The following is a 12,226-nucleotide window of genomic DNA, read 5'->3' as shown; positions in this document are numbered from 1 at the left end:
TTTGGGGGTCTGGGGGGTGAAGATTTGAAGGTCTCAAGAGTGGAGATTTGGGGGTCTGGGCGGTGGAGATTTGGGGGATCTCGAGAGTGAAGATTTGGGGGTCTCCAGAAGGTGGAGGGGGTTCCCAGGGGATGGTGGAGGTGGTAGTGGTTGGTTGAGGAGGAGGTAGCTGGGGGGTCAAGAAGGAGGCGTGTGGGGTTGACCAGGAGGAGTGGGGGTCGACCAGAAGACTTGGGGGTCAACCAGAAGACTTGGAGGTCAACTGGAAGTCCTGGAGGTCAACCAGGAGTCTTGAGGGTCAACCAGAAGACTTGGGGGTCAACCAGAAGACTTGGAGGTCAACCAGGAGTCTTGGGGGTCAACCAAGAGTTATGGGGGTCAACCAGAAGGCTTGGAGGTCAACCAGAAGTCATGGGGGTTAACCAAGAGTTATGGGGGTCAACCAGGAGTCTTGGGGGTCAACCAGAAGACTTGGAGGTCAACCAGAAGACTTGGGGGTCAACTGGAAGTCCTGGAGGTCAACCAAGAGTCTTGGAGGTCAACCAGAAGACTTGGAAGTCAACCAGGAGTCTTGAAAGTCAAACAAGAGTTGTCAAGGTCAACCAAGAGTCCTGGAGGTCAACCAAGAGTCGTGGAGGTCAACCAAGAGTCCTAGGGGTCAACCAAGAGTCGTGGAGGTCAACCAAGAGTTTTGTGGGTCAACCAAGAGTTGTGGAGGTCAACCAAGAGTTGTCAAGGTCAACCAAGAGTCTTGGAGGTCAACCAAGAGTTGTCAAGGTCAACCAAGAGTCGTGGAGGTCAACCAACAGTTGTCAAGGTCAACCAAGAGTCCTGGAGGTCAACCAAGAGTTTTGTGGGTCAACCAAGAGTTGTGGAGGTCAACCAAGAGTTGTCAAGGTCAACCAAGAGTCGTGGAGGTCAACCAACAATTGTCAAGGTCAACCAAGAGTCCTGGAGGTCAACCAAGAGTCTTGGAGGTCAACCAAGAGTCCTGGAGGTCAACCAAGAGTTGTCAAGGTCAACCAAGAGTTTTGGAGGTCAACCAAGAGTCCTGGAGGTCAACCAAGAGTTCTGGAGGTCAACCAAGAGTCCTGGAGGTCAACCAAGAGTCCTGGAGGTCAACCAAGAGTTGTCAAGGTCAACCAAGAGTCCTGGAGGTCAACCAAGAGTCCTGGAGGTCAACCAAGAGTCGTGGAGGTCAACCAAGAGTCCTGGAGGTCAACCAAGAGTATTGGGGGTCAACCAAGACTCGTGGAGGTCAACCAAGAGTCCTGGAGGTCAACCAGGAGTTTTGTGGGTCAACCAAGAATTGTCAAGGTCAACCAAGACTCCTGAAGTCCAACCAAGACCCCTGAAGGCCAACCAGAAGTTGAGGTGCCCCCAAAGCCCCCCGAGACCCCTCCACTCAACTGGGAGGACCCGAAAATCTTTGGGCTCAACCTGGAGCCCACCCAGTGCTCCCAAACCCCCCCAAGATGCCTCCAACCCCCCCCAAAACACCACCTGGAGACCCCCATCCCCCTTAGAGACCCCCATCCCCCTTAGAGACCCCCAACCCCCTCCCAAAAACCTGACCCTCCCCCCCCCAAAAATGGGTCCAGCCCCGCCCCTCGCGCGGCGCTTTTTGGGGCCTTTTTTTTGGGTGTTTTTTTTTTTGGTTTTTTGGGGTTTTCTCGGGGTTTTGTATCTTAATTTAAACAATAAAGACTCTGATTGGTCCCCGCAGCTCTCTGTTTGTTGGGGTTGTCGGGGGGGGTCCCAAATCCCTTCCCTGACCTTGGGGGACCCCCCAAAATCCTCAAAACCCCCCAAAAAATCCTCTGTTGTGGCCATTTTGGGGACTACAAATCCCATCATGCCCCGCGGCTCCCATAAAAGGGCATTGAAGCCCCGCCCACCCCCGGAACTACAACTCCCGTCATGCCCCGCGGTTCCCATAAAAGGGCATTGAGGTCCCGCCCACCCCGAACTACAACTCCCATCATGCCCCTCGGCTACCATAAAAGGGCATTGAGGCCCCGCCTATCCCGGAACTACAACTCCCGTCATGCCCCGCGGCTCCCATAAAAGGGCATTGAGGCCACGCTCACCCCGGAACTGCAAATCCCGTCATGCCCCGCGGCTCCCATAAAAGGGCATTGAGGCCACGCTCACCCCGGAACTACAACTCCCATCATGCCCCGCCCTCACGGCGCGGCCGCCATGTTGGATTTTAAAATTGAGGTAGAATCCTCTCCTTTTTTCCCCACATTTTTAGGGTTTAAACTGCTCGAAAATGCCCCTTTTTTGCTTCATTAGGAGCTGGAAATGCCCCTTTTTTGCCTCTTTAGGTGGTTTTTACACCCACCTCATAACTACAACTCCCATCATGCCCCACCGCCATTTCCCTCCCTCACGGCGAGGCCGCCATGTTGGATTTTAAACTGAGGTGAAATCCCCTCTTTTATTCCACATTTTTAGGGTTTAAATTCATCAAAAATGCCCCTTTTTTGCCTCTTTAGGAGGGTTTCTTCCCACCCCAGAACTACAACTCCCATCATGCCCCGCCGCCATTTCCCTCCCTCACGGAGAGGCCGCCATGTTGGATTTTAAACTGAAATGAAATCCCCTCTTTTATTCCACATTTTTAGGGTTTAAATTCCTAAAAAAAACCCCTTTTTGGCTTCGTTAGCAACGGGAAATGCCCCTTTTTTGCCTCTTTAGGTGGTTTTTACACCCACCCTGGAACTACAACTCCCATCATGCCCCATAGAAGAGAAATTCATTAACAGAGGCGTTAATTGAAAGGGGGAGGGGTTTATTGGGGGGTGAAAAAGGTTTTTGGGGGGTGGGAGGGGCCTTTGGCAGCCCCTCCCCACCCCCAAATCTCACACGAGCTCCCCTGAGGGTCACGAGGGCTCGGGGGCACCTGAGGGGAGGGGTCGAGGTCGGGGAGGTCGGGGGAGAGGTTTGGCCCCTCCCCACTTTCAGGGACAACCCCTTTTGCCCCTCCCCATTTTTCCCACCCCTTCCCCCATTTTCCTGCCCCTCCCCACTTTTAAAGCCCCTTGCAACCTCTCCCCAATTTCCCACCCCTCCCCACTTCTAAGAGACCCCTCCCCACTTCCATAGACCCCTCCCCCATCTCTGCCCCTCCCCACTTTTAAGGACCCCCCCAAAGCCCCTCCCCACCCATTAACCCATCCTTGACCCCCAAGAACCATTCCTTACCCTCCCCCACCCCCCAAACCCACCCTCACCCTTCCCCTTCACCCACTTAGGGCCCCTCCCACCTCAAAAATCATCTCTGGCCCCTCCCCACCTTTAGGCCCCTACCCCCAACCCTCCCCCTCACCTCCTCGCAGCCCCCAAGGCTCCACCTCCTCGTAGGGGTGGGACCAATCACCTGCAGGGGGTGGGGAGGGGTCACAGGTCGGGGGAGGGGGTGGCACCCCAGCCTCTTCCCCACTCCTTTCAACCCCTCCCCACCCCCAAAACAAACTCACCCTGGGGAGGGTCCCAGAGGTCGCTGGGGCTCGAGGACCCTCGGGGTCACCTGAGGGAGGGGAGGGGGAGGGAAGAAGGGGGAGGGCATTTGTGAGACCCCTCCCCAATTTTCCACCCCCTCTCTCTCTGGGATTTCCCTCCCCTGCCCTTTCCCCTTCCCCAATTTTGGGGACCCCTCCCCACTCTCAGGGCGTCTATCCTGCCCCTCCCCACCCTCAGGGCCCCTCCCCCTTGAATCCCTTCTTACCCCTCCCCACCCTCAGGCCCCTCCCCCACCCTCGAATCCCCTCTCCAACCTCCCCTCACCCTCTTACCCTTCCCCACCCTCGAATCCCTTCTTGCCCCTCCCCCACCCTCAGGGCCCCTCCTCCACCCCCTGGTTCCTCCCCCACCCTCCAATCCCTCTCCTGCCCCTCCTCCACCCTCCTTGCCCCTCCCCCAACCTCAGGGACCCTTCCCACCCTCCTTGCCCCTCCCCACCTCAGGGCCTCTTCCCCTTCTTGAACCCCTTCCTAGCCTTCCCCCACCCTCTTGCCCCTCCCCACCCTCCTCACCTCCCCCTCCCCATCCCCATCCCTCCCCACCTTGGTGACATCAGGCGTGTCCCGCGGGCGCTGTTGCCTCCTCCCCAGCCCCTCCCCACCGGCAGTATCCAAGCCCCGCCCCAGCACGGCCAGGAGGCCCGCCCAGCGCGCTCAGCGCCCTGCAGGACGGGAGGGGCCGAGTCCTCCGGGCCGCCGGGCGCTGCCGGCGGGGAGGGGACGCGAGGGGCTCCGGGGGCCTCTGAGGGGGAGGAAAATATCACTTCCTGTTCACTACCGGGTCATTCCAGGCCCCGCCTCAGTGGCCCTGCCCCCTGTGACGTCATTACCCCTTATGACATCATTACCGGCAGTGGTGGCGCGGATCCACAGGGCGCTGTCGTCGCGGGCGTTGCGGGGCGCGCAGGGTGGCGTCATAGGGCGTGGCGGCTGGAGACCCCCAGGGTGAGGGCGTGGCGGAAGTGAGGAGGGAGGCGGAGGGGAGGGCGCCAGGCCTCCGCTCTGTGGGGGAGGAAGGAGGAGGAATCAGGAAAGGGGGAGGGTCGGAAAAGGGAGGGGGTCACAAAGGAGGAGGGTCAAGAAAGGGGAGGGTTACAAAGGGGAGGGGTCAAAAAGGGGAGGGGTCATAAAAGGGGAGGGGGCATAAAAGGAGGGTCACAAATAGGGGAGGGGCACAAAAGAGGGAGGGCCAAAAGGAGGGGTCACAAGGGAGGAGCAACAAAAGAGAGGGTCAGGAAAGGAGAGAGGGTCAGGAAAAGGGGAGGGTCATAAAAAAGGGGAGGGATCAGGAAAAGGGGAGGGTCAGAAAAGGAGGGGTCACAAAAAGGAGGGAGTATCAAAGGGGAGGGTCACAAAAAGGGGAGGGAGTCACAAAAAGTGGAGGAGTCACAAAAGGGAAGGGTCACAAAAAGGGAGGGTCACAAAGGGAGGGACCACAAAAAGGGGAGGCGCAAAAAGGGGAGGGGTCAGGAAAAGGGAGGGTCACAAAAAGGGAGGGCCACAAAAAAAGGGGAGGGGCACAAAGGGGAGGGGTCACAAAAGGGGAGGGGTAACAAAAATGGGAGGGCCACAAAAAGGAGGGGTCACAAAAAAGGGGGAGGGGCTACAAAATGGGAGGGGTAGCAAAAAGGAGGGGTCAAAAAGGGAGGGTCACAATAGGGAGGGGTCACAAAAAGGGAGGGTCACAAAAAAGGAGGGGCTACAAAAGAGGAGGGTCAAAAAGGGGAGGGGTCACAAAAGGGAGGGGCCAAAAAAAAGGAGGGGCTCCAAAAAAGGGGAGGGTCAGAAAAAGGAGGGGTCAAAAGGGAGGGGTCACAATAAAGGGAGGGGTCACAAAAGGAGGGGTCACAAAAAGGAGGGGCTACAAAAGAGGAGGGGTCAAAAAGGGGAGGGGTCACAAAAGGGAGGGGCCAAAAAGGGAGGGCCCCAAAAAAGGGGAGGGGTCACAAAAGGGAGGGGTCACAAAAGGGAGGGGTTACAAAAGGGAGGGTTACAAAAGGGGAGGGTCACAAGAAAGAGGGAAGGGTCACAAAAAGGGGAGGGGTCACAAAAAGGAGGGTCGCAAAGGAGGGGCCACAAAAGGGAGAGGTCACAAAAAGGGAGGGGTCACAAAAAGGAGGTCACAAAAAGGGAGGGGTCACAAAAAGGGGAGGGGTCACAGAAAAGGGGAGGGGTCACAAAAAGGGGAGGGGTCACAAAAGGGAGGGGCCACAAAAGGGGGAGGGGTCACAGAAAAGGGGAGGGGTCACAAAAAGGGAGGGGTCAAAGAAAGGGGAGGGGTCACAAAAAGGGGAGGGGTCACAAAAGGGAGGGTCACGGGGAGGGGTCACAAAGGGGGGGTCACAAAAGGGAGGAGTAACAAAAAGGGGAGGGGTCACAAAAAAGGGAGGGGTCACAAAAAGGGAGGGGTCACAAAAAGGAGGGTCACAAAAAGGGGAGGGGTCACAAAAAGGGAGGGGTCACAAAAAGGGAGGGGTCACAAAAAGGGGAGGGGTCACAAAAGGGGGCCAAAAGGGAGGAGTCACAAAAAGGGGAGGGGTCACAAAAGAGGGTCAAAAGGAGGGCCACAAAAGGGGAGGGGTCACCAAAAGGGGAGGGATCACAAAAAGGGGAGGAGTCAAAAGGGAAGGGTCACAAAAGGGGAGGGGTCACAAAAAGGGGAGGGGCCACAAAAAGGGGAGGGGTCACCAAAAGGGGAGGGGTCACAAAAAGGGGGAGGAGTCAAAAGGAAGGGTCACAAAAGGGAGGGTCACAAAAAGGGGAGGGGTCACAGAAAGGGGAGGGGTCACAAAAAGGGAGGGGTCACAAAAAGGGGGTGGAGTCGAAAAAGGGGAGGGGTCACAAAAAGGGAGGGTCACAAAGAAGGGGAGGGGTCACAAAAAGGGGAGGAGTCACAAAAAGGGGAGGGTCAGGAAAAAGGGGAGGGTCACAAAAGGGGAGGGGCCACAAAAAGGGGAGGGGGTCACAAAAGGGGAGGGGTCACAAAAAAGGGGAGGGGCCACAAAGGGGAGGGGCCACAAAAAGGGAGTGGTAAAAAAAGGGGGAAGGGTCCATAAAAAAGGGGGTGGGGTCAAAGAAGGGGTCAAAAAAAGGGGGAGGGGCCAACCGGAAGTGACCAAACCCACCGGAAATGGGGGGGGGAGGGGCCACGAGGGGACTCAAAACTGATTGAAAAACCCCCAAAGAACCCCCGAAAGGGAGAAATTCCCGACCGGAAGTGATGGGCCGGGCACAGGAAGTGACGTCATTGGCGCCGGAAGTGACATTTGAAAACCGGAAGTGAGGTTATTTTGAGAGGAAGTGACATAATCGGCACAGAAAATGGGGTTTGGGGCACCGGAAGTGGTGTTTTGTGCACCGGAAGTGACGTTTTAGCACCGGAAGTGAGGTTATTTTGACAGGAACTGACATTATTTGCATGGAAAGTCAGGTTATTGGCACCGGAAGTGACGTTTAAAACCGGAAGCGAGGTTATTTTGATAGGAAGTGATATTATTTGCATGGAAAGTGATGTTATTGGCACCGGAATTGCTGTTTTGTGCACCGGAAGTGACTTTTTGGCACCGGAAGTGACGTTTTAAAACAGGAAGTGAGGTTATTTTGATCGAAACTGACATGATCGGCACAGAAATGAGGTTTTGGGCACCGGAAGTGGTGATTTGTACACCGGAAGTGACATTTTGTTACCGGAAGTGAGGTTATTTAGATAGGGGCTGATATAACTAGCACAGAAAGTGTGGTTATTTGCACCGGAAGTAACGTTTTAGCACCGGAAGTGAGGTTATTTTGATAGGAAGTGATATTATTTGCACAGAGAGTAAAGTTATTGGCACCGTAATTGCTGTTTTGTGCACCGGAAGTGACGTTTAAACCCGGAAGTAACCCTACTTTGATTGGAACTGATATTATTTGCATTGAAAATGATGCTACTTGCACCGGAAGTTGTGTTTTGCGCACCGGAAATGACGTTTTAGCACCGGAAGTGGTGTTATTGTGATGGGGACTGATATAACTGGCCCAGAAAATGAGATTGTTAGCACCGGAAGTGACTTTTGGACCGGAAGTGGAGTTATTTTGAGGGGGACTGATATAACAGGCCCAGAAAGTGAGGTTGTTATCACCGGAAGGGGTGTGGCATGCACCGGAAGTGACGTTTTAGCACCGGAAGTGAGGTTATTTTGATGGGACCCGTTATTATGGGCACAGAAAATGAGGTTATTGGCACCGGAAGTTGTTTTTTATTGAGCACCGGAAGTGACGTTTTAGCACCGGAAGTGGAGTTCTTGTGATGAGGACTGATATAACTGGCCCAGAAAATGAGATTGTTATAACCGGAAGTGATGTTTTAGCACCGGAAGTGACGTTTTTGCACCGGAAGTGGTGCTATTTTGATGGGGACTTATATAACTGGCCCAGAAAATGAGGTTTTGGGCACCGGAAGTGACGTTTTTGGACCGGAAGTGGAGTTATTTTGAGGGGGACTGATATAACAGGCCCAGAAAGTGAGGTTGTTATCACCGGAAGGGGTGTGGCATGCACCGGAAGTGACGGTTTAGCACCGGAAGTGAGGTTATTTTGATGGGACCCGTTATTATTGGCACAGAAAATGAGGTTATTGGCACCGGACGTGCTGTTTTGTGCACCGGAAGTGACTTTTTAACCCCGGAAGTGGTGTTATTGTGATGGGGACTGATACAACAGGCCCAGAAAATGAGATTGTTAGCACCGGAAGTGATGTTTTTGGACCGGAAGTGACGTTTTTGGACCGGAAGTGACGCTATTGTGATGGGGACTGATATCACAGGCCCGGAAATTGAGGTTGTGAGCACCGGAAGTGACGCTTTTGCACCGGAAGTGGAGTTATTTTGATGGGGACTGATACAACAGGCCCAGAAAGTGAGGTTGCTAGCACCGGAAGTGGTGATTTGGGCACCGGAAGTGACGTTTTTGCACCGGAAGTGACTTTTTTCCCACCAGAATCGACCCCAAACACACGGGAGGGGATGGGAAATGGGGGGGGAGGTGAAGGGCGCCCCCTACCGCAGGAGGAAGTGCTGCTGCAGCCCCCCATCGAAGCCCGGGTGCCACTCAAGGCTCAGCGAGGTCGGGGAGACCCCCGAGAGACGCAGGGACTGGGGGGGGTCGGGACGGTCTGGGGAGGGAGCGGTCAGCCCAGTGCTCCCAGTATGTGCCCAGTAACTCCCCAGTGCTCCCAGTATCTGCCCAGTGCTCCCAGTATCTGCCCAGTAACTCCCAGTATCTCCCCAGTGCTCCCAGTATGGCCCCAGTACCCTCCCAGTAACTACCAGTCCACTCCCAGTGCCTCCCAGTACCACCCCAGTGCACCCAATGTCATCCCAGCATGATCCCCAGCGCTCCCAGTATGGTTCCAGTAGCCTCCCAGTCCATCCCAGTATCACCCCAGTCCCTCCCAATCCCCTCCCAGCCCCTCCCAGTCACCTCCCAGTCCCTCCCACTCCCCTCCCAGTGCCCTCCAATCCCCTCCCAGCCCCTCCCAGTCCCCTCCCAGTGCCTCCCAGTCCCTCCCAGTCACCTCCCAGTGCCTCCCAGTGCCTCCCAATCCCCTCCCAGTCCCTCCCAGTCCCTCCTAATCCTCTCCTAGTTCCTCGCAATCACCTCCCAGTTCCTTCCAATGCCCTCCCAGCCCCTCTCAGTCCCTCCCAATCCCCTCCCAGTCCCTCCCAGTCCCTCCCAATCCCCTCCCAGTCCCTCCCAGTCCCCTCCCAGTGCCTCCCAGTACCTCCCAGTCTGAGCCTCATTTCCCTCCGGGCCGTTCCCCTCCCGTTGGTGGCGACGCAGACGAAGCTCCCGAGGGTCCCATCCCCCTCCCAGCGCTCCCAGTGCTCCCAGTCCGGGCCCTGGGGGACGTTCTGGTACCGGTAGCGAGGCCTGGGGGTGGCCCCGCCCCCCTGGGCCCGCTGGGACTGCTGGAACTGGTGGAACTGGTGGAACTGGTGGCGCAGGCGGCTCCGGGCGCCGGTGACGTTGGGGAGGGTGAGGATGGAACTGGTCCAGGGGCCCTCCCGCCACTGGTGGGACTGGAATTCCAGACTGGGGGAGGGGTGGGGGTCAGTGGGAGGGACTGGGAGGGGATTGGGAGGCACTGGGAGGGACTGGGAGGGGATTGGGAGGGACTGGGAGGGACTGGGAGGAACTGGGAGGGACTGGGAGGAACTGGGAGAGACTGGAAGGACGTTGTACACTACTGGGAGGAACTGGGATGGGGCACTGGGAGGAGGGATTGGGGGGAGGCACTGGGAGGGGACTGGGAAGGCACTGGGAGGGGACTGGGGGAGGAGTGGGATGGACTGGTTTATGCTGGGAGGGGACTGGGATGGGGCACTGGAAGTCATTGGGAGCACTGGGAGTCACTTGGAGGGGACTGGGAGGGACTGGGAGGGGATTGGGTCAAACTGGGCCCAGTGCTCCCAGTCCCCCAGTGCCCCCAATCCCTCCCAGTGCCCCCCAATCCCTTCCAGTGCCTCCCAGTGCTCCCCAATCCCCTCCCAGTGCCCTCCAATCCCCTCCCAGTCCCTCCCAGTGCCCCCCAATCCCCTCCCAGTGCCTCCCAGTGCCTCACCCCAGCTCCCCATTCCCCAGGGGGTGTCCCAGTCTCTCCCAGTTCAGCTCCACCCCCGGCACTCCCCGGGCCCGGCACCGAGGCTGCGCCGACGTCGCCCCTCGGGGACCAGGACGGTGACAGGCCCCGCCCTGCGGTGGCCCCGCCCCTGCGGTGCCCCCGCCCCTGCGGTGGCCCCGCCCCCTGCGGTGCCCCTGCCCCCTGCGGTGGCCCCGCCCCCTGTGGAGGCCACGCCCCTTCCTCAGGCTCCGCCTCCAGCTCGGGGCCGTCTGGTTTGGGGGAGGGTCAATTAGAGGAGGGGCTTGACAATGGACACACCCACTGTTGGCCCCTCCCTTCAAATTGACCCCTCCCGAGTTAACCCCTCCCCAACAGCCCCTCCCAAAATTAGCCCCTCCCCCGTCCAATTGGCCTCTCCCCAAATGAACCCCTCCCTAAATAGGCCCCTCCCCAACAGCCCCTCCCCAAAATTAGCCCCTCCCATTTCAGCCCCTCCCCAACTTAGCCCCTCCCTCCCCAATTAAGCCCCCTCCCCAAATAAACCCCACCCCCAATTAAGCCCCTCCCTCCCAATTAAGACCTTCCCCAAAGTAACCCCTCCCCAAACAAGCCCTCCCTCCTCAATTAAGCCCCTCCTCCCCAATTAAGCCCCTCCCTCCCCAATTAAGCCCCTCCCCAAATGAACCCCTCCCACAATTAAGTCCCTCCCTCCCAATTAAGCTTCTCCCTCCCAATTAAGACCATCGCCAAATTAACCCCTCCCCAAAACAAGCCCCTCCCTCCCAAATAAGCCCCTCCCCCAATTACCCCCTCCCAATTAAACCCCTCCCCATTTAACTCCACCCTCAAATAAGCCCCTCCCTCCCAATTAAGCCCCTCCCTCCCAATTAAGCCCCTCCCTCCCAATTAAGCCCCTCCCTATTTTAACCTCACTCTCAATTAAGTCCCTCCCTCCCAATTAAGCCCTCCCTCCCCAATTAAGCCCCTCCCACCCCAAACAAGCCCCTCCCTCCCACTTAAGCCTCTCCCCTATTTTAACTCCACCCTCCAATTAAGCCCCTCCCACCCTAATTAAGCCCCTCCCTCCCAATTAAGCCCCTCCTATTTTAACCCCACCCTCAAATAAGCCCCTCCTCCCAATTAAGCCCTCCCACTCCAAACAAGCCCCTCCCTCCCAATTAAGCCCCTCCCTATTTTAACCCCACCCTCAAATAAGCCCTCCCTCCCAATTAAGCCCCTCCCACCCCAAACAAGCCCCTCCCTCCCAATTAAGCCTCCTCCTATTTTAACCCCACCCTCAATAAGCCCCTCCCACCCTCCCTCCCCAATGAAGCCCCTCCCATTTTAACCCCACTCTCAAATAAGGCCCTCCCCAATTAAGCCCCTCTCTCCCAATTAATCCCTCCTCCCAAAAACAAGCCCCTCCCTCCCCAATTAAGCCCCTCCCTCCCAAGTCAGCCCCTCCCCAATTAAGCCCCTCCCCAGCCAAGCCCCTCCCTCCCCAATCAAGCCCCTCCCTCCCCAATTAAGCCCCTCCTCCCAGTTAAGCCCTCCCCCCGCCAAGCCCCTCCCCTCCTCACAGGTGACGACGAGCCGGACGAGGGCGCGGGCGAGGCGGGACCCGAATCCACCCGGCACTCGTCAGGGACCCCCAGGTCCCGCCGCGCCCCGGACCCGCAGGACCCCACGGGGACCCCCGTCGGGCTCCAGCTCGGGGGAGACCCCCGGCCTGGGACCCTTCCCCTGCAGGGGGAAAAGGGGAGGGGTCACCCCAAAAATCACTCTGAGACCCCCAAAAACCACCCTGGAACCCCCAAAAATCACCCTGGAACCCCCAAAATCCACCCAAAATCCACCCTGGGACCCCCACGGGGACCCCCCCGTCGGGCTCCAGCTCCGGGGGGAGACCCCCCCGGCCATCAGGACCCTCTCCCTGTGGGGAGAGAGGGAGGGGTCAGCCCAAAAACCACCCAAAACCACCCCGGGACCCCCAAAATCCACCCTGGGACCTCCAAAAACCACCTTAAAACACCCCCAGGAGCCCAAAATTCACCCTGGGACCCCACAGGGACCCCCGTCGGGCCTCCAGCTCCGGGGA

General features: G+C 57.6%; 1 protein-coding gene across 1 annotated transcript; it reads right to left on the bottom strand.

Moving 5' to 3' along the window:
* Window positions 1–7,615: 7,615 nt before the first annotated feature.
* Window positions 7,616–11,871, bottom strand: LOC126635059 (uncharacterized; the record flags this gene model as incomplete). The annotated part of the gene is made up of 4 exons (XM_050305981.1): window positions 7,616–8,679; window positions 9,289–9,599; window positions 10,129–10,397; window positions 11,709–11,871. Coding segments are annotated over 4 exons (859 nt in total), but the record flags the coding sequence as incomplete, so codon positions are not given.
* Window positions 11,872–12,226: the final 355 nt, after the last annotated feature.

The sequence above is a fragment of the Myiozetetes cayanensis genome, unplaced genomic scaffold, assembly GCF_022539395.1.
Source record: "Myiozetetes cayanensis isolate MyiCay16 unplaced genomic scaffold, myiCay2020 scf1054, whole genome shotgun sequence".
Lineage (NCBI taxonomy): Eukaryota > Metazoa > Chordata > Aves > Passeriformes > Tyrannidae > Myiozetetes > Myiozetetes cayanensis.
This window is presented reverse-complemented; position numbering and strand designations above follow the sequence as displayed.